The sequence below is a fragment of the Lactuca sativa genome, chromosome 6 (assembly GCF_002870075.4).
Source record: "Lactuca sativa cultivar Salinas chromosome 6, Lsat_Salinas_v11, whole genome shotgun sequence".
Taxonomy (NCBI): domain Eukaryota; kingdom Viridiplantae; phylum Streptophyta; class Magnoliopsida; order Asterales; family Asteraceae; genus Lactuca; species Lactuca sativa.
Genome location: NC_056628.2, coordinates 138,098,381 through 138,126,048, shown reverse-complemented (window position 1 = coordinate 138,126,048; position 27,668 = coordinate 138,098,381). Strand labels below are relative to the sequence as shown.

Below are 27,668 nucleotides of genomic sequence, written 5' to 3'. Positions count from 1 at the left end.
CACTAACAATTGGTTTAGTAATGTTGCATTATATCGATACCAAATTATTTTTAAATTTTCATCCTAAACCTGACACATATGGAAAGTATGCTGGCTAAGTTCATATAAAAACGATGATATAGGTGAAATAAATAAATAAAAAAAAAAACATATTATTTAGGATCATTTCTAATTTTCTCAGATTAAAGTTTCTTTTTAATAATCCTTAAACTTAAGCAAATTAAAATTTAAGACATAAGTTGGCTATTAACCTCTATGAATCTTGTTTTTCGTCAAAAGATCCTACAAACTAAAATGTCTAACAATCATACTCAAAAACAAGTATAAGTTTTGAAGAATCATAATATTTTATTATTTGAAGGCTAATAATATATTTGACAAAACCAACCGGTCGGTAATTAACAAAAGTATTAAAAGTTGTATGTTTTATCTTATATAGAAATGTTCAGTAAGAACAACTCTAAAGTTTTAAAATATATAAAATAACATAAAAATATAAAATAAAAACTTCTAAATAGTTTTAACTTATAATTTTTTTATTTCAAATTTAAAAAAAAAATACTTTCAAGCGACACCCTTTTTTATACAACTTCAAACATAATCATATGGGAAAGTGGGTACCCACTACCCATCCATTGATATTAGTTTAAGGGTCCTAAATTGACAAAGTTAAGTGGTAATGGTGGAGTCAAAGTTATTAAAGGCCAAAAGTCAGCTTTTTTGTCTTCTTGAGTAATGTAAAGTTGTAAACCCATTTTGCTCCATTTTTATCGGAATTTGGGAATCCATGATACATATTGATATTTATAGCTTTATACAGTACTTGCTTCTCTACCGTTACTGCCATAGATCTCCTTCATCTAGCAGACAATACTAGATCATTAAATACGTGTAGGTCCCATCGTGGTTAATCATATATTCCTGTGAGCTGGATCGCATCCCCATTGTACTTGCACTGTAGGTCATTCCCACGAATAAGATCTTTGCGAAAATATTGTTGGTTTGATTAGGAAAAAGATAAAACAAAAAATCAAATCTAGCACATTGTATTATTAGGCCTTTGGGTATAATATGGCACTAGTGCTCGTCTTGCACATCATCATATGGGGTGTCGTTGTACTACGACCGTGGCCTTTTTGTTGTATTTGCCATGAGAGGCAACATATCAATAGCGAAGGATTGGCTATTTTCAGTCACGTCTTCCTCTCTCTTCTTCTTTTAACATGGTTGTGTGTGCTTCATGCTTCTGTATGTTTATGATTTGGGGAAAAAGTGTGCATTGAATGTACATATTAGAAGCTCACAGGAAGAATCACGTAAATTGTGTGACAAAATGTGTGAAAGAAATGTTTTCCATTGTGACTATTAGTTTGGGTAAGTATTAGTCTATTATCTTGTTATATTGGTATTTAGTATCCTAATAATAAGGGTTTAGAAAAGTCATTAAACTTATACAAAAATTCAATTTTGAAACTGCGTTATTTTTTCTAAAATTTGACACTTAAGTTTGCAATTTGTTATAATTCTAACCATTTAACGAGTTGTCTGCTAACATGACATGTTGGTGTGACATGATGACGTAACATATTTTGTGACATCTGTGAGTGTTAAAATTGGAAAAAAAAAAAAAAAAAAACCTAAAATATAGTGATTTTTGTGATACTTTTCCAAAATATAGTGACTTTTGTGTAATTTGATGTATCTTCGGTCCCACATGTTTCTTCTCACATCTTCTTATATCGGTGTATCTTCGTTCCAAATTACACAAAAGTCATTATATTTTTTTTTTTTCAATTTCGACACCCAGTGTATGATGTCACCAAAAATATTACGTCATCATGTAATGTCAGCATGTCATGTTATCAAAATTGACAAGTCAGCATGCAACTAGGTTGACCGGTTAAGTGATCAGAATTGTAACAAACTGAAAAACGGACTATCCAATTTGAGACAAAAATAACACAATGTCAAAATCGAATTTTCGTGTAAACTTAATGACTTTTGTGGAATTTATCATAATAATAATGATATTATATGGTTAATAATCATTATATTTATTTTCTTTGTTTATTTATTTTATTGAATAACTGAAAATGAAAATTGAATTAATGATGTGGAATAGTGTGATGTGCGAGTGGTGATGAGTTAACAGTGACATGACAACAATTTTGGTGTGGCGGTGTAACATCCCGACTCTCAGGTATAAAAATTTAAAGTTTATACTCATGTTCTTAGACCTACTCGACGATTTGGATGCCCCAACTCGTAATGTATAAACGATTCTGGCCGCGTGACTTTATGAGGTCTACTCGACGAGTTGGAGGACCCCAACTCGACGAGTAAGAGCTGGAAAATGAAACCCTATTTTCCAGTTTTGCACCCTATTTAAAGGGTCATTAGTCTCCCTCAGCATCCCTTACTGTCATCCTTGTGCTTAGAAAACCCCTAATCTCGCCTACTCTCCATTATTGTGTGTTAAGAAGCTTGGAAGGTGGATTTTGTGAAGAAGGCTTAAAGTCTAAGGAGCTTGGAGCAAAGAGAAGCCTGTGGATCTGACTCTACTTTATTTTGGCATCATTTTGAACGTAACAAGTCGTTACCTTGACTTATCTTTAGCTAGATCTATTCATGCATAGGTTTAGGGCCATTTTTAACATATTTGTTAATCATTTCGGGTATTGGTCATGATCTGAAGTTGTAATTTCAGTAACTTCAGATCTGGACCCCTCTAAGTCCCTATAGTCATAAAGTTATCAGATTTAGCAAGCTTTGGCCTTTCTCCTTGGGTTAAACCTTTCCCTTAGCTTGGTTTTGGCATTTAGGACCATGCATGTACGTAAAGTTTGCAACTTTACATGGAAACCATGACCTAGGAGGTTAGATCTGCAATTTGGAGCTTTGTGGTAGCTTAAAAATATCTGAATGAGAAATGGACTAAAGGGACTCGACGAGTTGCATGGTCAACTCGACGAGTCGGATGAAGATTGGCAGTTGTGGGTTTCTGCATGGACTCGACGAGTCAGTGAGATGACTCGACGATTCAGTTAGGGTTTTCCCGACATTTGGATACGCATGAACTCGACGAGTTGTCTGGAAACTCGGTGAGTCAACTAGGGTTTTCACGATTTCTCGAGTTCTGGAAGGAGTCGACGAGTCAGTGAGCTGCACTCGACGAGTTACGTCAACATGGACTGTTGACCTTGACCGTTAACTTTGCCTTTGACCAAAGGTTGACCAGTTTGACTTCTGGGGGTATTTTAGTAAATTAGGAATTTACGAAAGTGGTCTTATAGTGAATATAGGTGGTGGAGTTCGTGGCTGTGATTCGAAAGTTTGATCTTATCACTACAGTTCGACATTTATGAGGTGAGTTTTCCTCACTATACTCAAGGGTCGAAGGCATCAAGGCCGGCCCTTTTTGGATTGTTATCCTGATATGTTATATGCTTGACTATCGTATGATCTGTTAGATCGGTATCCTGGTAGATAGGATGTTATTATGCTATTATGATCTTTTAGATCGGTATCCTGGTAGATAGGATATTATTATGATATTATGATCTGTTAGATCGGTATGCTGGTATATAGGATGTTATCATGTTGTTATGATCTGTTAGATCGGTTTGTATGTTTATAGACTGTTATGTGATTATCTGATATATGTGCACATGTTTGATTAGCGGTTGAGGGCCGGGAGTATTCCATCCTGATGATGATTGGGCTCGTAGTATGTGGGCATTCCAACTTGATAGTTGTGGGTCGTGAGTATTCCATCCCGAGGATGATTGGACTCATAGTATGTGGGCATTCCAACCCGATGATTGTGGGCCGAGGGTATTCCATCCCTAGGATGACTGGAACCATAGTATGTTGGCATTCCAACCCGATGGTTGAGGGCCTGGGGTACTCCAACCTGATGGTTGATTGGACCCATAGTATGTTGTTTGTGCTTATGTGTATATTGTTGTGTGTATGGGTATTTTGCGGGAACTTACTAAGGTTCGGGCTTACATTTTTGGATTTTGTTTCAGGTACTTCAGATGACCGCGGGAAGGAGAAGACGTGATCATACACCTCCTCACATTTTTATGATTTGGATTTCTGGGATACTCTGATGTTTAAACTATTTTGAAAACACTTTGTAACAACTTAATGGTTTTGAATGATTGAAAAAGTTTTAAATTGGCTTGATTTTTAAGGGTGTTACAAGTTGGTATCAGAGCCTTAGTTTGAGTGAATTGGAGGAACACTCGTGTGAATCCAGTCTCAAACTAAGGAAAAGATTTTCAAAATGGTTTTCAAAAGGTTTTCAAAATAATTAAAGGAGGATGCAAGGTGTACGATCAGTCGGAGCCAGTAAGTAGACCCCAAAATACCATGAAATTATTTGATATTCAGATATGTTAGAACAACATGCTAGTACTAGGCTAGGGATCTTCAGGAATTGCGAGATAGAATTTCCTGATTATATGATGCCTGGTAGCCTAGGGTTTTCCTTATATGAAATTGACATCATTACTGTAGTTGCTCAATGTATGCATCATATGTTGTACATAATTAAGATCTTATAGCCTGAGAATATTTGGTTTAGCTTTATTTACTATTCCTTGTCTGGTTGTGGGCTTAGAGTAGGACCGAGTATTCGAATGTCTATAGGGTCCAACGTTATGTATGGCTAGCATGCACTAGTGCTGTAGGGTTGGTGGAAGTTTCATGGATGGTTGAGTTGTACAGGGTCAATAGGTCAGTTATGAAATAGTTAGCCTTCCTCTAGGAGTGAGGATTGAGCGTGCACCATGGATATGTATATTGTTAGGGTGTTGTGATGATACTTGAGACAAATATGGGTTGGTGTGGAAGGTAGTATGGGCCCGTACTATTGAGAGCATAGGACCATACGCATAGCAAGGAAGTCATAACCCCTAGGGTTTATTTGGGAGTTGGTTCCCTGTTATTTATGCGGATTATCTGATATCTTCCTGGTTTATTTTCAGTATGGTGGTTACGAGGCGTTTTGTGACTAAATCTGGTTCGGGATCAGGACAGGGCAGTCAAGGTTCCCCGACAGCACCCAAGACTATCGGCCAGGATAGACCAGCATTGATAGAGGATCGTGTCAGGGAGATCATCCACGAGGAGGTGGTCGAGATTGTCCGGGGTCAGATTTTCAAGATGTTCGGGTCTATTAAGACCGCCATGATGGAGTATTCTGATGACAGATATGCAACCCTTGCTAAGACGGTTGCCGCAGCAGCTACATCAGTTATACAGCCCTTGCTGAGACGGCTGCCGCAACAGCTACATTAGTTGTAACAACGGCGGGGAGGGGGGGGGGAGCTACTTGAGCTCTTCAGTATCGGGACTTCGATAACACGAAGCCCCCGCCTTTTGATGGGACTCAGGATCCGATCATATCCATGAGGTGGTTGTCTGATGTGGAGGGATGTTTCTTCATGTACTCACGTCCTGCTGATTAGAAGGTCAGATGTGTCATGAACTTGCTGAGGTCCGGGGCAAAGGACTGGTGGAGGTTGATGATTGGGTCGTATTCGGATGACCAGAGAGCTGCGGTTACTTGGGAGCAGTTCAGGGAGATGTTTCGCGCTCGCTACATTCCACGGGTCGTGCGCAAGCGACTGTCACAAGATTTTTTGGATCTGAGACAGGGTACGGAGTCGGTAACGGAGATCACCCGCATGTTCACAGAGAGGGCGATGTTTTACCCGAAGTTTTCTTCTGAGAAAGCTCCGATGATACGTTATCTGAGCATGCTCAAGACTGATATCTCGTCATTTTTTGCTACCCAACGATGTGATACACTGCTGGAGTTACAGGAGACCGCTAGGCGGCGTGAGTTTAAGATTGAGTTACAGTTACGGGAGCAGAGGCAGGCCTCGGCGCAGTCATAGTCGGTGCCGAAGAGGTCCAAGACCGTTGATACTAGGTCCGGAGGTTAGTTGGGCCACACTTGTGGGAAGTACGAGAAGGCTCATTCGGGGGTTTTGCCGATCGGGAAGTGGTGCCAAAAGTGTGGCAAGCAGGGTCATCTTGCCAGGGATTGCAGGCAGCAGACTCCAACTCCTGGAGTCGGACTTTGTTACCATTGTGAGCAGGTGGTCCATATAAATGCCCAATGACCCTACTAGCCGCCAAGCCGGCGCAGGCTCCCGCGCTGGCTACACTTAGGATTACTGACGGGAGTCAGGGTAGAGCAGTGCCCCCGAGGGATCAGGGACACGCCTTCTAGCTTATAGCAAAGGAGGCCAGGGCAGCACCAGACGTGGTTGTTGGTATGTATCTATCCCTTACCTTACTGATTATATTTGTTTTATGCTTATATGTGTTGTACCATGTTAGGTACATTCCTAGTGAAATCCTTACCTGCTTTGCTATTATTTGAATCAGGGGCGAGCCGGTTGTTTGTCTCTCAAACGTTTACTAAGGAATTCTATTTGCCAGTAAGAGAGCTAGAGTGTTCATTGTGAGTCTCTATCGCCAACAAACACGGGGTTTCCGCTTCTTCAGTCTATTGAGGTTGCGTGTTGGAGATCTTCGGGGTATCTTTCCCAATAGACTTGATTCCGATTCCTATGGGTGATGTGTGTGTGATCGTGGGTATGGACTGGCTTAGTCACTTTGGTGTCATGATCTACTGCGAGGGTTAGCGAGTGGTAGTTCGAACCCCAAGTAGGGGAGAACTGATTGTCTATGGCGAGGGCACCAGATTGGGGTTAGGGTTTTGTTCGACTATCAGGGCTCGACAGTACATTCAACACGGGTGTGCATGTTTATTTAGCGTACGTGGTGGATATGCAGGTCATGGATCAGATTTCAGTTTTAGAGGCTCCAGTGGTCAGGGAGGTTGCTGATGTATTCCATGAGGAGTTTCCCGGAGTGCCTCCGGAGAGGTAGGTCGAGTTTAGGATCGACCTAGTGCAAGGTGTGGCCCCTATCGACCTGATGGTTGAGGGCCTAGGGTATTCCAACCCGATGGTTGATTGGACCCATAGTATGCTGTTTATGATTATGTGTATATTGTTGTGTGTATGGGTATTCTGGGGGAACTCACTAAGCTTCGGGCTTACAGTTTTGGATTTTGTTTCAAGTACTTCAGATGATCGCGGGAAGGCGAAGGTGTGATCGTACACCTCCTCACATTTTTATGATCTGGATTTCTGGTATACAGTGATGTTTAAACTATTTTGAAAACACTTTGTAATAACTTAATGGTTTTCAATGATTGAAAAAGTTTTAAATTGGCATGATTTTTAAGGGTGTTACAAGCGGCGTATTGGGTATACGGTATACCTCAAAGCCTTAAGGTGGAAGGAGCCTATTTCTCTCACCCCTCTCAACTTCTTTGACATTAGTTTTTCTTTATTCTCTTACTTTTAGCTTTCTTATCCCACAATAAATGTAAAGTGGAAACCCCTCCATCCCAAGTTTTTGTGTTTTAGAAATATAACCACTTTGTCTTAAATGGGTTATTCCGAATTGATCAAATATATATAACATGTTTTTTTTCACATATTCATCAAAAACTTTCTCTTTACTAATGTTCGAAATGGTAATTTTGAATGACTTAATATTATCGTTTTTTCAATCAAATGTCACATTTTAGTTTTTTATCGTATCTCTTCCACTAACTATGTTTTTTTTTTTAAATTTTGATAGATTTTGAGTAGAAAACGAAATATTTTCTCAAAATTCAGAAATTATCCATCGGATTTCGGAGTTATTGAAATTCCAAAATAGTTTTTTACTATGTCCTGGATATACTTTTTTTAATCATAAATACATAATTTTTCTTTTATCAATCACAAATGATCCATTATGGTCCAAAATTAACAAATCCGTACATAATGGTTATTTTGCCAAAACACAAAAACTTGGGAGTATTTGGGAGTGCTTATTTAGAAGATTTTATGATTTTCAATACAAATATTTATTAGCTTTTCTAGTGTTAAAACACAGTTTAAAAAAAAGTGTCTAATTTAGCTTATTTCGTGACAAAAAGTAATAAACTGATAAGTTATTTTTAGTGTTTGACAAATGGTGTTTATATATGTAGTTAGGAAATAACTTATCAATATTTTTTTCAATAAGTCAATAAACAACTTATTGAACATTTGTTATTTAACTCAATAATTACTTATGAAATCTTTCAATCATGGAAATCAATAAACACCTTAAATAATTAATCCAACACACCCATTTTTCTTAACAAATTTTTGTGGCCGTGTTTGTTTAGTTGGAAAAGCTTTTTTGGAGTATATATATATATATATATATATATATATATATATATATATATATATATATATATATATATATATATATATATATATATATATATATATATATATATATATATATATATATATATATGGGAAAAGTGAATATACCCTTAAGGGTATATAAGCTTAGGTATCCAAACTCATCATATTACGTCGTTTTGTATCATATATACACATTGTAATTGTCCAATACTATTCTAATTCAACTTCTAACTTGATTTAATTTCAAGATTTTTATAAATTTTACGTTTATCTTCCTTTTACATAATTTTTATTTTCAACTGTAATATATATATATAGCCTAGTAGGCATTTGGCATAAAAATGTGATGTAAGAGGAAAATAATAGTGAAATTTCGAAAATTTTGAAAGTAAATCAAGTTAGGGGTTGAAATTTAAGAACATTATAATGAATATATAAAACAAAACGACGTATTATATTGGCTTTGGGTACCTAAACTTATATACCCTTAAGGGTATATTCACTTTTCTCTCTCTCTCTCTCTCTCTCTCTCTCTCTATATATATATATATATATATATATATATATATATATATATATATATATATATATATATATATATATATATATATATATATATAGGGAGAGGATCAAATGAGAACACCTAAAAGGTTGAGAACGCGAGAACAATTTTGACCAATCAATATATAAGGGTATACTAGTAATTGTATATTTTAATTAAATTAAAATAAAATAAAATTCAATCAAATTCCCTTAAATTTAGGATCAGTTACCAAAAAAGAAATAAATATTCAATTTTTTATTTTTCTTATTAATGGAATATAAAAAACATTTTTATCAAAATTTATTTCAAAATTGAAAAAAAATCTTTAAAAAATAATTTTTTTTCTCCTATTTCACGTTTTTTTTTCTTTTTTTTTTTGTGTTCAAAAAAATGAATAGAAATCGAACACCAAATTAGTACATTTGTATTCATAAATGGTTTTTTTTTCAAAAAACCTGATACTACTCCAATCACAAATAAATACACATCAATTTACAAGTAATCCAATTTCTTTTTTTAATCAGTTGAAAATAAAAAAGATTGTAAAAATTATCATTTGTCCACAAAAAGAATACCTCTAATAATAAATAAATATATTCATTAACACATGCTTACACTGTTATTCTCAAAATGAATACACTGCTATTAACAAATAAGTACCTTGTTATTCAGAATTGAATAAATAAATACCTCTAATCATAAATAAATACATTCATTCAATGTTATTCACAAGTGAATATACTGCTATTCACACATGAATGCACTGCTATTCATTCACTGTTATTCACACATGAATGCACTGCTATTCACAGATAAATACAAATTTTCATTCTTTTATTTCCTCTAGATCAATGTCTTTGGCATCTGAATTATTGATAACATAATCTTTAGCCCCAGAAACATCACCTTTTGCTATCTTCATTAGTTTAGACGTACAAACATTGACCTCTTCTTTTCTTGCTCTAAAATGGCGACAAAAGAAGCATGTGTTCCTTATAAGAGTGAAAATCATATCAAAAAGCAATGGATTGTATACTGGTGAAACAAAATCAATGTGACCACAATGCCCTGGGCATTGAAATGACTGCTGCCGACCTGACTTACAGGGTGCTTGTTCATCCATTGGGCCCAACAAAGGATCATACAATCCTCCTGGCATTGGTCTTCCAACACTGTCAAGTAAAATAGGGTTTGTAATCTTTAAAACACTGTGCTTCCTGACCTCTTCATCAGTTATGAAATTGAACCTTACACCCTCCACAATCTCAGACGCACCCTCGGTGGTCTGAGCCATCTTTTACAACTGAACAGCTTCAACACAAATCGAAAACAGGTATATGTTCCAAAAGATATAGGAGAGGGGAATAGGGGATTCCCCTGTAGACCAGACCGATGCTTTGCTCCTACATGATGCCAGAGAGCACCAGCGAGAAGCGCAGCCGCCGAAATAGCAGTAGGGATGATAGATTTCCAAATTAAAAGTTAAAAAAATACCTCTTTCTAACTTTACGGCGGCAGACAACACCAATGAGCAGTAAGGGCGGAGCAAGGGTGAGGGGCGACTGATGAGGGCGAAAGAGTGGTGGGGATGGAGGAGGGCGGAGGCGCACAGAGAGGCAGGAAGCTGAGAGAGGGCTGAGGGTTTTTCAAGGTTTGCAAAATTAGGTCAACGAAATAGAGAGGCAGAGAGTAATTATAGGAGTTTACAAAATTAGGGTAATGTTTATTTACCTTAATACCCTTTATAATTTTCTTTAATTTGAAATTTAATTTTTAAATGTATTAATAATTAGAAAAATAACAATTAATTATAGCCACACATCTTAAAAATTAAATGGTCCAGATATGTTCTCGCGTTCTCAACCTTTTAGGTGTTCTCATTTGATCTTACTCCTATATATATATATATATATATATATATATATATATATATATATATATATATATATATATATATATATATATATATATATAAGTTTAAATGTGGATTTACATTTATTGTACGGGATGTGTGGACAATGTTATTCTGTGAGAATGATAAAGAAAATATATTGTTTGGTAATGTGAATACGTTTAATCTTACAAAACTATTGTCATTATACACATTCTCACTAATTAAATCTTCTATAAGGTTATTATAAATATTTTATAATATTATTCTTATTCAGTCAGAATGTACATTGAGTCGGATTTTGTAAGAATGAAAATGAGTAAAAAACAATGTGTGAGAATAAAAATGAATAAAAATTAGTGAGAATGCATGAAATTACGATAGTTGTGTAAGGTTGAACGTATTCACATCAGCGAACAACCTTTTCTCTTAAGTGTTGTTTGTTTTTTAGAAAAGACCTCTTCAAACCTCTTATTGCTGCGCGGCGCAGCACACGCGCAACACTTTTCATCTCGCAACTGTTTGTTTTTTTAGAATTCTTCTGAGTCAAAAACCTCTACACGTGCTCTGTTTGGCGCAACACTTGTACTGCATCTTCCAACCTCTTCTTCTTCTTTTTTTTTTTTATTGTTGAAAATTTGATTATATGTTGTTAAAATTTTATTTCACATTTTTTTTCGTTTATTTTTGTTGAATTTATTTTTCGTCTTTTTATATTCAATAATGATAATTTCTTGATGAAATATCATTATTTTTTTCTAAAATATCTTTATTGTTTTTTGAAATATCATTATTTTTTTACTGAAATATTATTAATTTTTACCGAAATGTTATACATTATTAAATTTTACGTATTAAAAAACTATTTTCGGTTTATAAAATTAGTTTATTTTAATTTTTTAATATCTGCAGCAGTATGCAGATGTTAAAAAAAAACAAACACGCTTGTTATTACAGTCTGCAGCCGTTTGGTCCACCTCTTCTACTGCAGAGGGTTGCAGAGGTGATCCGCAGACTTCATGAATTTTTGCTTCAGAAAATCAAACAGCACCTTAGTAATTTTCATAGAATAACATTGTCTACACGTCCGCACAATAGTTGTTCATCCACATTATAATATATATATATATATATATATATATATATATATATATATATATATATATATATATATATATATATATATATATATATATATATATATAACTGTAAAAAAAGAAAATATATAAATAAAACTTTATGCGCATGTATGCACGTACAAGAACACCACGTATCAAAAACCAATGATCGTCCAAATATAATCATCATGTATTATTTTCATCATTTATGTGAACTTATATACAAGGGTTATTTATGTGATATATAAATAAATGCAATTGGTTTATGAAGAAATGACTTTGATTTTTTTTTTTCATTAAAATTCTAGTAGATAATTTTCAAAAGGAAAAACTAGACAAAATTTCACAATTGGTCCCTATGGTTTACAGAATATCGCACTTTGAGGACTTCCTAGCAAAAAGTCACGCAAATGGTCCTTAAGGTTTCAGTTCATTGCGCGATTGGTCCTTGACCCTAACCCCGTCACTTTTGTACCGTTAGTGCAGGGGTAATTTTGTCCAGGAAAATCAGATCTTGCTATGTTTTCATTTGATCACCTTTTCACAACTCTCAAAATGGCAGCCTCTCTCCTTCTTCCATTATTCTTGTAGATTAGAACAACAATCCAAACACCCCGGTGTGAATCGTGTCTACCCTCTACCACCGAATTGGCCTTATCGATGTCTAAATCGAAGTTGAAGACTGTCGGAAATCGACCACCCCTTCTTGTGATTTGTAATCCACCACCGAAAGCCTCCTAATTTTTTCCTTCATTCGTTTCATTCTCGCTCAGACGAAGACCACTACCTCTTTTTTTGTTATCCTTTCGTGGTTGCCAGAAACGAACAAACAAGAGACCGTCGGAGCAGCTCTTGCTGCCGTGGTGGTCGACGTCAATTGACTGCCTTTGTGTTTGCCTTCTTCGACCAAATAGGAGATGAAGAACCCTCCCCCCCCCCTCGATTCCTTCTTTCGTTCATTCCTTACTTGAAAAGACGAAGACCGGAGAATCCCGTTTTCTGTCCTTCCCCTCTTGTGTTTCACGATCGGACCAGAAGAAGAATGGAGCCGCCAGAGCAGCCGTGCGCTGCCGACCTCCCTCCTATCGCGATTGTTGAACCATCAAACCACCACTTGACTGCCATCACAACCAGCTGCTGCCTCCGATCTTCTCCCTTCTTTCTCGATCAAACACCGCCGGAGGAGCTCCCAGCGACAACTCTTGTTCATCCCGTTCCCAATCCTGATAATCAGATGAACAAGACATCGTACCCTTATTTTTGTACATTTGGTGGTGTTGAAAAAACAAGTCCCTGCATTTGTGATTTTATATAAAAATCAGTCTTTTGTTGAAGTCTTTGCAAACAAAGTTCCATTTGGTTATGGTGACTGCGAGATGAAAAGACAAAATTGCCCCTGCACCAACGCTACAAAAGTGACGGGGTTAGGGTCAAGGACCAATCGCGCAATGAACTGAAACCTTAAGGACCATTCGCGTGACTTTTTGCTAGGAAGTCCTCAAAGTGAGATATTCTTTAAACCACAGGGACCAATTGTGAAATTTTGTCGAAAAACTATAATAAAGTCCTTACATATTGACCTCATAATCGATTTAATCCGTATATATATATATATATATATATATATATATATATATATATATATATATATATATATATATATATATATATATATTCAATTAAGTTCCAAATACCGGTAATCCTATTCAATTTAACCCTTTTACCCGGTCAACAGGTCATCCAACTTTCAAAAATTATATTTTTGGCCCAGATTTCAAAATTTATTACAAATTTGGTCCAAAAATTACACTTTTGGCCCAGATCTTAAATTTTGTTACAAATTTGGTCTAAACTTAACCCTTTTTGCCAAAATTTTAGAATTTTATTATGAATTCATCCTAACTTTAGCTTTCTTTACAACTTTTTTTCTCAAAGAAATGTTTCTAATATGTTTTTTCTTTATAAAATCATATTTATACAAGAAAAACATATTTTCACTTAAAAATCTTATATTTTCTATATAAAAACTTTTTTTTTAATTTTTTTTGTATATGAAATATCTAGTTATAAAAATAATTATTTATTAAGTATATAAATATACACAAATAAGTTTTTGTTAAATGTATACAAAAACGTATTTTACAAAAAAAATGTATACAAACACCTATTTTATCCATATTTTTTTTTATAAAATCGTGTTTGTTTATATTTTTTTATAAAAACATGTTTGGATATTTTTTATATAATACGTGTTCGTATACATTATATAAAATGTATACAAACACAATTTTATAAAATATATACATACATGTATTATATAGAAAATTATTCAAACACGTTTTTATAAGATGTGTACAAACACGATCTGATAAAATGTATGCAAACACGTATTATATAAAAGCTTATTCAAACACATTTTTATAAAAAAAAATATAAACAAACACGATTTTATAAAACAAATATAGATAAACACCTATTTGTGTGTGCATATATATATATATATATATATATATATATATATATATATATATATATATATATATATATATATATATATATAAAGGTGATAGGGGTTTGTTTACATTTTTTTTTTGTAAAATACGTTTTTGTATACATTTTTTTTTATAAAAATGGATTTGTATATATTTATATACTTAACAAATATATAGTTTTAGAACTAGATATTTCATATACAAAAACTTTTTAAAAAAAGTTTTGTATATAGAAATTATAAGATTTTTATGTGAAAATGCTTTTTTTTGTGTATAAATATGATTTTATATAGAAAAAACATATTTGAAACAATTTTTTGAGAAAAAAAGTTGTAAAAAAACAAAAGTTATGATAAATTCGTAATAAAATTCTAAAATTTGGGCAAAAAGCAAAAATTTTGGACCAAATTTGTAACAAAATTTAAAATCTGGGCCAATAGTGTAAAATTTTGACCAAATTTGTAATAAGTTTTGAAATTTGGGCCAAAAATGTAATTTTTAAAAGTTGGATGACCTATTGACCCGGCCAAAGGGTTAAATTGAATACGATTACCGATATTTGGGACTTAATTGAATAAAAAAAATTATATAAAGACTAAATCGATTATGAGGCCAATATATAAGGACTTTATTGCAGTTTTTCTTTTTTAAAATGTTTATTTATATTATATAAATGATTAAAGTTTAAGACGTACAACAAATCTTATTATCTATTTTTTATTTATAGTTATGAATCAAATTTAAATTAAATAAAATAAGTCCATATTGTTAATTTTTCTTCGGATAAGTGAACTAATTATGATTATTTTATATATAATTTAGTGGTGGTTAATACATAGAAAAATAAAGATGTAATTATAGCGCGATAACTTTTGACCTTTTATATTAACAATATTCTATATTTGACGAGATGATACATAAATATCATTATTGTGATTGAATGATTTATATTTTAATGTCATAAAACTAGAACTATTAAATTTCATTGTTGAAAAACTCTTTTAAATTTAAAAGACCTGTTTATTTTAGTATGCAAATGTTAAAAAAAACAAACAATGTTCTTCTTACAGACTACAGACAGACGTTTGGTCCAAAAATTGTAGATATTTGTTTCTTAAAAAACAAACAACACACATTAGGCTATACATAATAGGTTTTCCCTTTATGCGTTACGTGACTTGACAAGGCTGGTTATGTGTGACTTGCATTCAATTACCACCCCAACATCCGTAAATGTGAAGTCTCGTGAGTGAAGCCACGTTGCGTTACAAAGGAAAGAGAAACACAAACGGTCTTGTGATAGTTTGAAACAAAAAAAGACTGGTTTTTAATCCCTCTAAATTATACCTATAAATACCAATAAACCTCTACACTCACAATACTTTCACTTCTTCCTCTCTATACTACAATCCTAAAAATGGATCAAAATTCAAACACACCAAACACCCCACACACACCCACCAACACATTTTCACTCAACACAACACCTCGCCAATACCCAAATTTCGAATCATCACTAGAAGGTTTCATGAATATGCTCCCTACAAACTCACAAATTCCAAAATCACCCCTTTTCCAACAACTATTCCAACAAACTACTTCAAACCCAACAACCACCTTCCCAACCCAATCTCCTTACAACGTTGATTTCAAAAGGGTGTCGAAAACTCAATCACAATCATCAAGAAGGGAACCCAAAGAATGGGGAAAATAAAAAGCAATGAAATGAAAATGAGGAAACGACGCTCACAAAAGCTTAGATTACAATTTCTTGCGACGAGATGATAGGAAACACCCAAACTGGGACAACATTTTGGAATCGCTATATAGCACACTTCCAGTCACAAATAGGAAAATGTGAATACCAGGCTTACGATGGTGTCAACGACAAATGATGCGTTCTAATATCTATTTGTACATGTTTTAATGGAATTGACTTCAACCTCGCAAACATGCGTAAAAGTGGGTGTAATGATTTCAAACTTTTAAGCACCACTCTTCAATAATACAAAACCACCCATGGTGGTAAAACCTTTGGCCTTCAAACAACTTGGCGTGTTATGCTAGCCGGTCCAAAATGGGTCCTGGATCCGAACTGGCTTAGTCACTTGTAGACACAATCCACTGTCTCAAACAAACGAGCGAGAACTTCAGAGTCGAACGCGGGTTTTGGAGTTGACCTCAATGATGATGAGTTGTAAGAGGTACCCCTTCGACCCCCGATGGGAAAGGAAAAGGCGAAAAAAGACGACATCTTCATCGAGAAGGGACACAGGAAAAAAAATAGGTTGAATCGGAAACAAATTCTATGCAAACACTTTCACAAAAACTTGATGATCATCTTGTCTTACTTTAAAAAAAGTTAGAGCTCAAAACTACATGTCACGAGAGAAACAAATACTCAATGACTTTAAAATGATAAACCGGCCTCCCCATCGAATCTTCCAACCGATCAACTCGAGCTTTTCATGAAGCTCCAATACAAGATGAAAGACAAGTATAAATATTATAATTTTTAGTTTTCAATGTAATTTTTAATGTTATGTCTTTTTTAAGTTATTTTGAGGTGATTTTTATTTTCACTTATAGTAATGTATTTTTAGTTTGGTTTAATGAAAATTTTATTTTGTTTCAAAAATCTTATATTTTTATTAAAACTGAGCGTTTAAAATAAATAAAAATTAAAGAATTAGGTGATATAAAATGGTGGGTAATTCATAATATGAGTAAGTATTAGTAGGGATTTTGTGAAGTTGAGTAGATATAAAAATGACATACTTTATAAATAACCTTATAGACCACACCTTATAGCTTTAGTAATTGTTATTTCGATAAATATCCCTTAAAATCAAATATATATTTTTGTAAAACAATTTATCATGTAACTGGTTTTTTGATGAAATCAAATTGACCATTTATAATCATTTTAAAAAGTAATGAACACCAATAAATTCCCATCTATAACTTTCTCTTAACATCAAATCTAACTATGAAATATACATATGTTTCAGAGAAAACTTGAATCATCAAATTTAAGGAAGAATAACAAAACCAAATACTCTCCGTTTTAAAAGAAAACTTGAATCATCAATTTTAAGGAAAAATTACAAAACCAAATACTGTTGAGCTAAACCTTTTAGTTATAACTTTTTTACTTTAAGAGAACATTTAATCAAACCATATAAAGTTTTACTATGCAGCCCCTAAGGTCACGAAATCTTTTATTCCTAAAGCATAGAGGTTTTGATGCAATATGCGTTTTGTCAAATTTGTTACAACAATTAATGTAATTGATTGATTTAGAGGTGGCTATTTATTGTAAAATATAATGCCTCCTTTTAAAACCTGCAACTAAAGCATTGCATTTATTAAATAAAATTGAAAAAAAATGCAACTACTCATGTCCTTTTTATTTAGGAATATATGCCGAAAACCCAACCAATATGCAGGAAAACCATTATATTATTATTTATGTTTCAAATAAAACCAAATTGCAAATTTTTAAGAGAAATGACCCGTTAAAAGTATAATATGAAACACATATTCTTCATATTTTCTTGATTGTATATAAAAAGATGTCAAAACACACATTTATTTCAATTACTTTTACTCGATTGTATTCTCCATATGACATTATACGATTAATTTTTCTCTCCTTAACTAATTGTTTGTATTATAATGAACATCAATGTCGTATTAAAAAAATAAAAATGTAAGCAACATCGGATTTAACTATTAATATAAAAGTTTTTTAGAACATAAAAGTAGTATAAAAGCTGTTTTGTATAAATTTGTATAATTGGTTGTGTTTCGGTATTTATCCCCCCCTATATAACCCGTTTAAATATATGAGTTTGCGAGTTCACATGTTAGTGGGTTGAACCTAACCTGTATAACTCGTTTAATAAACAAGGAAACGTTTAAAAAAATTAGGTTTTTCAACATAAAGTCTTAAAATGATTATAGTTATTAGCATAAAAAAAAGGTTTTCAACATAAAGTCATTAACATCCAAATAAAATTGAAAAACGAAACATTCATACAAAATGTAATTGTTTAAAAATATCCAAAAACAAATTCGATAATTCATTCATGCTAGAATTCTCATTTCATCTTCCAACAACGACTTATTCATGATGACCTTCAAATAGAAACAATATGCAGAATTAAATTTATGGTCTTTTAAACGCTACGGAAATAACTTTATGCCTTCTACCATTTATACTAAAAAAACCCCACCAAATGACAACTTAAAATATATTGGAATTTGTAGTCTTCGTGTTATCTTCGTTGATGTTCAAATTCATTATATTTTGAGTTAGGTTGTCAACAACCTAATTAAAATCAACTGCTTAAAGAATAAAAAAAAAAAGAATAATTAATACAAATTTTTAGTTAATACGAAAAAAACAAAAATTATTAAATATTAGTTTAAATTCTTCGTTTGTGAGTCGTGATTATCTAGAAAATGACCACGTGTGTGTTTTCTTTTTTGATTAAGGCACCGTAAAAAACTTGCCACATATGAATACAGAAGGAATACAATGATAAAAAAATATTAAGAATACAGAATGAAATCATATTTTATTAATAATTAACTATATCTATTTTTTTGAATGTAATATATATACGGGTTGACGTGTTAACCCGCAAACCCAAACATTTAACCCAACCCAACCAATGAAATAAGCGGGTTGCCGAGTTGGCTAGTTAAAAATCTAACCCAAACCTGTTTACTTTCGGATTGGATTAGTGCCGAGTTACAGATTGGATCGAAAGTTGTCACCCCTAAAAAGATTCATATCTAAATCTTGACTAGTTAGGAATCCACACTATTTCACGCCGCTTTATAGACCCCACATTACCATGACATATCAAAAATTTATACTATCTTCGTCCCAAATTAATTGTCCAAATTTGATTTTTGAAGTTTTTATTCTTCAACTTTGATTTTAAATATTTTTGTTTTTGATAAATAATACTTGATGTAAAATATATGAATAAATTGTATTTTAAACCTGTTTTCATTTTTATAATTTTTATCAAGTGATATATAACACAAATAAAAATATTTAAGATTATAGTCGAAGAAAAAAACTTCAAAAGTAAAAAATGAAGAATTCATTTACGACGGAGGGAGTATGTAATATATTTTCCTTGTAACTTGGAATACCATAGATTTAAACATGATTATAGCGATGGTTTAGATTAGACCGTATTTAGATTTTGTTCTAAATCCGGTACTGTTCGAGAGTGTACACAGATACCTACCACCAGGTATAGAAGATGAACATGGCTTGATTGGATAAAAATAGTACTTTAGCATATTCATTGAGGTAGGTAAGTGTAATATTTATTAACTAACACCATCTAGCCTAACCCCCGCCTTTCTCTCTCCAAAGCTAAACTTTTCTTTCTCTTTCTCTCTCTCTCTGACACACAGGACCATAGTCCCTCCCTTCTTTCAGAAGCTTCACCTCTCAGCATTTACTCCTCTGCTACTTCTCTCATCTCTCTCTCTCTCTGTGAAGATTTTAAGTATTGATCCACTTAAAAAGGCTGTGTTTATAAAAAGGGTGTTCATCTGTGCAATGTAGGTGATGTACGATTGATTTCATGGGTTTGGAGTAAAGGGTGCCAAATCAAATGGGAAAGCTTCATCAAAACAATCTGGGATCAATTGTTCTAGACCATCAACCCACCACCGCCGGAGGCGGTGGTGGGAATTTCAAGTTTTGGTCGTCATGTCGTCGTAGAATCATTGCTACAATGAGATGCGGTGGAGGCGGGTATCGCCACCGCGAAACTGTTATGTCTCCGGTGATTGAGAAGCCGAAGGAGGAGAGTAAGAGATCCGAATGCAGATCTGATGTGATTAAGAGCTATAACAACTGTAAGAGTAAGAAGTCTGACAAGCTTTCGGAGTTGCTGAGGATGTCGGAGTTGTGGGAGGAGGAGGAGGAAGCGGTGAAGAAGAAGGTGGAAGTGTTGGAGGAGTTAAAGCGGGTGGTGAAAGGGTTACAGTGCGGCGGTGATATCGAACTTTTGAGTGGCGCGAAGGATGTCAGAAGGTTAGCGAAGGAAGATTCCGATGCCAGAACGACTTTAGCATTGCTTGGAGCAATCCCGCCGTTGGTCGCCATGCTTGATTCCAACGATCTCGATTCTCAAATCGCCGCCCTCTACGCCCTTCTAAATCTCGGAATCGGCAACGACGCGTAAGCACTTCCCTCCCAAATTCAAACTAAATTTCTTCATTTCCATGTTTCATGAAGCTCACTAAATCCACGATTCGACGCTTTAGTTGCTGTCATGAATCTAGGGTTTTGAACTTTTGATTCCATTTCACAGCATTTGATATAATCGTAATCAAATTTCGGCTTAATGATCACTTTTCCATATTCGACTTCACCCATTTTTAATGGAGCTTAGATCTGTTTTTCTGTTCATGGGTTTGACTAAATTATAATAAAATATTTCAGGAACAAAGCCGCCATTGTTAAAGCAGGAGCAGTACACAAGATGCTCGATCTAGTCAAAACCCCAAATCAAGATTCGCCAAACGCCGATTTATCCGCAGCAATTGTAGCCAACTTTCTAGGGTTAACAGCATTAGATTCAAACAAACCCATCATCGGATTATCAGGAGCCATCTCGTTCTTAATCAAAACCCTAAAAAATTCCACCAAAAACATCAATCCCCAAGTGATTCAAGACTGTTTAAGGGCACTCTACAACCTATCAATCCTGCCATCAAATATCTCCCCAATGATCGAAATCGATGATTTCATCCCTTTTCTCTTGACCACATTAGGAGACATAGAAACAAGCGATAGAATCTTGTCAATTTTAAGCAACATTGTCTCAACCCCTGAAGGTAGAAAAGCCCTAAGTAGTGTCCAAGATTCATTTCATACATTAGTCGATGTTTTAAATTGGATGGATTCACCAAATTGTCAAGAAAAGTCAACGTACATTTTAATGGTGATGGCTCACAAATCATATAGAGATAGACAAGCCATGATTGAATCGGGGGTTACATCTTCCCTCCTTGAACTAACACTCTTAGGAAGCACTTTAGCGCAAAAACGAGCTTCTCGTATTTTGGAGACTTTAAGGATGGATAAAGGTAAACAAGTGTCCGAAACCTTTGTAGGAACTACGACAGGGGCGAATCTATCAGCGCCCCTTTATGGGTCTGTTGATCTGGTTAAATCCAGACCAACAGACCCCATGAATCCAGAGATGATGAGTGACGAAAATAAGGCGGTGAAGCAATTGGTACAACAAAGTTTGCATAGCAACATGAGGAGGATAGTGAAAAGGGCGAATTTACCTCAAGATTTTGTGCCTTCGGAGCGTTTTAGATCGCTTACATCGATTTCGACTTCAAAGAGTTTACCATTTTGAGATGAAAATCTTATCATGTGTTTGTTTTTGTACCTTGTTATAGTAGGTTGATCTTGTGGTTATTATGTATGATGATGTCTTTTGTTTTTGGTCTTAGAATACTACTAGAATGACCAATGTTTTTGGGGATCTTAATATGTATTGTAGAACATAGAATCTTTAGTTTACAACTTTTGTGTAGTTCTATGTAACTTTGTTTTTCTAGATTTTTCGAGGTATAAGCAGTTCATTGTGGGTTTAGGTGTGATTACATGTGGATCATGTAAGTATACACTTTGAACCCATTTAATGAGTGGGTTTTGGTGTGATTACATGTGGATCTTGAACCCATTTAATGAAGTGGCAATTTTGTTTCTAACTTGAATCGAATTTGATTGAGTTAAAGTCTTAAAGATAGATTGAATTAGAGAACTATGGTAAATAGCTTGAAGATTGATCTAATTAGACTCAACCTCATGGTTCATTATTTATGAGGCTCGATAAAAAACATATCAAACAACTATTAATTTAAGGTGAATGGTTTGTGTATGGTTGGTCAAGACAAAAAACAAGGCTATGATTTATATGGTTTATAGTTTAATATATATTTGATTAATAAATTTTATTAGTATATTTAAATTGTTTCTGTTGATATATACGCACATACACGACCTTTATGCATGTGTACATCCTCCTATTTGGATGATATGGACAGATGAGATGGAAAATTGGACAAACTATTAAGTTGTTTTTATTCTCAAAACTATTTGGGGATTCCTGTTGGGCTCTGGTTATCTTTTGGTGTCTTCCACACATTTAACGATAAATCCAACTTCACTTTTCACATGTTAAAATTCCTGCCAAAAGAATATTTAATAAAAATTTACATACTTGCAATGATTTAATTTAGTAGTATCACTTTTTCATTATATTACTTTATCTTTTCTAAAATAAAATAGTTGTTGCTGTGAATTAGTGTTTGCTCCAAAAGTTAAGGTATTTTTTAATGGCGGCCAATTATATTAATTAACAAAAGCTAGGTAATAAACTATTACTTTTTAATATATTTTGGTCATTTTATACATGATTGTTAAACATACATTTTACATTTGTTATTCAATAAATATCATTCATCCATAGTTGTTTTAATAGTTTAATAAACATCATTAAATGATTTACCATGAAACTAACTTTTTTATATACTTTTAGTTACTTTCATCTTTTTCACTCATCATCAATTTACCGATCATTTTTTCTTGCCAATTGAATTTCAAAGAAGAAACAAAATACACAAATTTACTTATTCATTTAAAAAACATTTTCCAGGTGCATAGTCTTATCTAGACCTGACAATTTCACGAATCTATGAGAGACACAACACGACACGAATACACGACACGAATAAATCTTAAAAATTGAGATAAAACTTATTTTTTATCGTGTAATCGTATCGTGCCAGTTTCGTCACCGACACGTTTTCATGATACGAATACATGAATTGCCAGGACTAGTCTTATCCTTTACATCTCCGATGAAAACGTTCTCACAGACTTTACTACCGTCGACACCCTTCCTGCTACCGCTCACACCTTTCCACGTTCATGTCCCTCTCCTGCTACTTTGCGAAAACCACCTTACCCCACATCCTTCCCTAGCCTCTTTTTTCTTGATTTGTGTGCTACAGGTAATCATGCCTGTTCAAGGATGCACTTTAATTGCTGGAATCTAAGTTTGAATTGCTTGGAGGTTTGAATTGATTTTTAGGTTTGATTTGAATTTGCTTCGGTTGAAGCTAATTTTAGATTAGTTACTTGGTGGTGGTGGTGAACGGTGGAGATGGATATTTGTGGTGGCGAATGGCGGTGATGGAAGGTGGTGTTTTCTTATTACATTGCAAAGTGTATGGTCTCATCTTTCTCATCTTCGACGAAAACGCCCTTACACCCATTAATATCGCCGGCATCACTCTTTGCTCACACCTTTCCATGCTCCTCTTCCTCTCCCACTACTTTGCGAAAACCACCCTATCCTACATCCTTCTCTCGTCCCTTTCTTATTGAATCGTTTTCCCCTAGTAACCACATTCGTTTAAGGATGAAATTTTATTGGTCGAATCCAGGTTTAAATGATTAAAGGTTTGAATCAATTTTTAGGTTTGAATGTAAGTTTGAAGCCAATTTTAGATTAATCACTTGGTGGTAATGGTGGTGAATAGTGGAGATGGTAGTTTGTGGTGGTTCTGGAAGGTAGTGTTTGTTATCGGTGGTAAGAGGTGAATGATGGTAGTGGGAGTGGATTGGCAAAAAAGATGATCATGATATAGTTTAATGGTAATCATGTACAAAAAAATTTAATGGTAAATTGTGTATATACAAAACATCAACTTGCAATACCTAGAAAATGGTTGATTTTGAACAGCTCGAGATGACTTTAATAGTAAATCGTGTATAAAATAATCATTAAATGTGTATAAAAGTGATGGTTAATTACCCTCTACAGTCATTTTCCCAAAAAGAAAAAACAAATAGAAGACAAGATAATAAGCTTTAACATTCTAATATAGGATTTTAACACTACTCCTTCCATTTGAGAAGAACGTCTTTTTTCTTCCAAGAAGTGATCTAAAGGTGAGAGAGTGGTTGTACCTAGTAGTTAGCATCGTCTCTCTCCCGGGTGATTTATGGGATCCACAACTTAGCGGATAAGCCCTTTGAATATCTTTCTAGAAACACATCTTGTGGTGTTTGGAATAATATCGGTAGAATTAAAAAGTCACTGCTCGAGCATGGTATAGACATCCAAGACATATTCAGATTGGTGATCAAATATGAGAATGAATCTCTGTTTTGGTATGATTCTTGTCTCGGGTCAGGGAGTCTAAAGGTAAAGTATCCCTCCTTATTTGAATTGGAATCCAGGAAACGCTGCAATGTAGCTGACAGAAATTATGGCTGGAATTGGAAGTCTAGACCTGCTGACCTGGGATTAGACCCTGTTGTTAGCACCCTTTCTAGTGATGTATCTGGAATTCAGTTAAGCATGGGCTCAGACTATTGGAGCTGCAGGCTAAATGCGGATGGCATGTACTCAGTCTGCTCTCTCAGGAAGATTGTTGATTCTATGTATGGGAACGTTCCTGATACGTCGGATATGGTATGGAGTAACGTCATTCCAATTAAGGTGTCATGCTTCATATGGAGGGCTGTCCAAGACAGAATTCCTACAGCTCTGGCTTTGGAGAAAAGGGGTATTATGGTAAACTCATCGCTATGCAGTGTGTCACACCCCAAAACCGAGAACGGTGGAATACGTTCTGGGGTGGAGGACGTCATGTACAGTATCATAACAATTGCATAATAGTAAAAACAAGCGACAACAACCATTGCATTTACATAGTAAGTTTAATTACAAACGTGTTCTGTAAAGTTTAACAGACACCAAAAGTATAACAAAATAAAAGATGGGTCTTGTATGTGCTCCATCTTCTCCAAAAGCTGCACCAGTACCTGTCTATCTTTGACCTGAGGATACAAGTTATTTTGAAAACGAGTATCAGCATAAAGCTGGTGAGTTCATAAGAATTTAGTGTCGTTGTTTGTGTAAAAGAGAGTTTTACGAACATGTAATATAAAAACTGAAACTTATGTTTGTGAGTAGTAGAAATCCCTAGAAAATCCTATATTTTCCAGAAAGGTACATTTGTAAGTTAAAATCCTTTGAGTGTGTAAAAGTATTATTATTGAAACCTTCAGTTATAAAAGTACAGTAATAAATCTCATTGAGTAACATAGCTGAAGAAATGTTATGTCTGTTAACAGTAGTAGTGGTGTAACTTCAGTTAGTAATAGATATTTATTTACTTCGGGATATTAGCTTAGACTTTAAGTCTTAGTGTATTAATTTGGATATAGGTGTAACCCTTCATGTAACCAACTGTGTGATAATAGAGAGCCCAATGACCTTCCCGGTCATATGTAGTATAGTGATGTAGTGGGACCCCTGGGCCTGGTCGGCTCGGACTGTAGTTAACAGTCGGGATGTAATAGCATTCGCCCTGTATAGATCTATACATGTAGTGTTGCTTTCCTTCCGGGAAGCCCTGGTCACATGGTGTAAGCGCGGTAGAGTGCCTTATAGAGGGATAGTGTGTTATACTCTGGATTAGTGTATTCTCTTGTGTTATAGTATAGTAGACTTTTAGTATAGTTCATAGAGTGTTCTCTTATACGTGTATTAACTTGTAATAATAGCAGTTATAGTGAGTATAGTAGTAGTAGAGGTAACGAGCAGTAGTCTTAACTATACCTATTATAGTTAAGTAGAGTGTATGATTTCATGCCTTTGAATAATAAAGGTATTGTATAAGAAGAAGACTTTCATATCTAGCACAAATATATATATAACTAAGAAATCAACGACAGTCGGACGGACAACAGATACCCTAAGACCACATCAAACAAGAACAGGAAATAAGGCTAGCTATCAGTCCTAAGTCCTTCAAGTCTTACTTATATAAATATATTAGTGGAGATATATTTTAAAAGAAAAGTAGTTTAAACACAGTTTTGAAAATAATTTATCAACAATTTTTTCTTAAAAATGCATTTGATAATTAATTAAAATAGTTTTATTGGTGAGTAGCTAGAAGTGTAGAAAAATCCATTTTTGATGATAAATTGTTAATCACATATAATTTGATAATAAAACTTGTAGCATTATACTTGTACCCCCCCCCCCCCCCCTAAAACATGTAAAAACATTTAAAAATGTTCATTAAGGGGTAGGAACTCACCTGCAATGAGTAGATCGGGTGGAAGTGTCGAATGAGCGTTTGGTGTCAAGTAAAGACTTGTACACCCTTTATGACCCTAGTAACATATGAAGAGGTATGTTTACAAGAAATTAGTGATTTAAACTCTAATTAAACACATATAGACATCCTAATGTGAATAAAAGCTTTATGGTTGAGTGCTAGAAGACTAATGGGTTGCAAGGAAAGAGTATAAGACCTCACCATGGAGTTTACTCTTTTAAAACTCACCTTGAGTGAGTTTATGGTTGGGGGACCATTTCCTCCATGAGTTTACGGCCGTAAACTCATGGAAGAAGTGGTTTTGAGTGCTAAAAGGGTTCCTACACAACTAGGGGTAGTTCTAAGGCTTAATCCAAGGCTTAAGGGGGTGTTTAGGGTTAAAGGAGGGTACTCCCTTGGAGTTTACGGTCCAAGGACCACTCCTTGAGAGTTTACAGCCGTAAACCCCATGGTTTACGGTAGTAAACTCTTGGACACCTTCCATTCTTTGATTTTGAGGTCCTTGGCTCATTCCTAACAAGTTCTAGTGAGGGTATAAGGCTTTTTAGGGGTTTAAAGGGTCATTTGGCATGGTTTAAGGGAGTTTACGGTCTAAGCATATGCTTGGGCCGTAAACTCTTGTTTTCCCTTCAAATGATGATGTTTGGGTGTTCCAAGTCCGAAATGGTAAGCCCCTAAGTCATATCTTAAGCCTAAATGTGGTTTGGAAAGGTTTTGGGCTTGATTTGCACGTTTAGAGGGAGTTTACGGTCTAAGCATATGCTTGGGCCATAAACCCTCTTTCAAGCCCTAAAACTTGTTGATTCAAGGCTCAAACACTTCTAGGTTTAACCCAAAACTAGTTTCTAAGCCTAAAGGAGAGAGTTTTGGGCATTTTGGCACCATTTTAGGGGTTCACGACCTAAGGAGGTTCTTAGGCCGTAAACTCCTTATTTTCAGCCTTCTTGCATGATTTTTGAGCTATAACAACAAGAAATGATGTTTACAACAAGTTAGGGTAAGGGAACTTACGTTTTGAAGGCGGAAACTTGCGGTTTTGAGGTGAAATCGGACTTGAGGAGAGAGAGTAGAGAGAGAAAGTGAGTCTAGTGTGGTAAAAGGGTTCTAAGGAGTGTCCACCCACCCTTATATAGGGATTGGGTG

The 27,668-nt window shown here is 34.4% G+C and overlaps 1 protein-coding gene across 1 annotated transcript; it reads left to right on the top strand.

Annotated features, from left to right (window-relative positions):
* The first annotated feature begins 19,698 nt into the window (after positions 1 to 19,698).
* LOC111881940 (U-box domain-containing protein 14) lies at positions 19,699 to 21,924 on the top strand. Its single transcript, XM_023878321.3, has 2 exons — positions 19,699 to 20,541; positions 20,806 to 21,924. Exons 1-2 carry the CDS (start codon positions 19,970 to 19,972, stop codon positions 21,731 to 21,733), a joined length of 1,500 nt encoding a protein of 499 aa, XP_023734089.1. The 5' UTR covers positions 19,699 to 19,969; the 3' UTR covers positions 21,734 to 21,924.
* Positions 21,925 to 27,668: the final 5,744 nt, after the last annotated feature.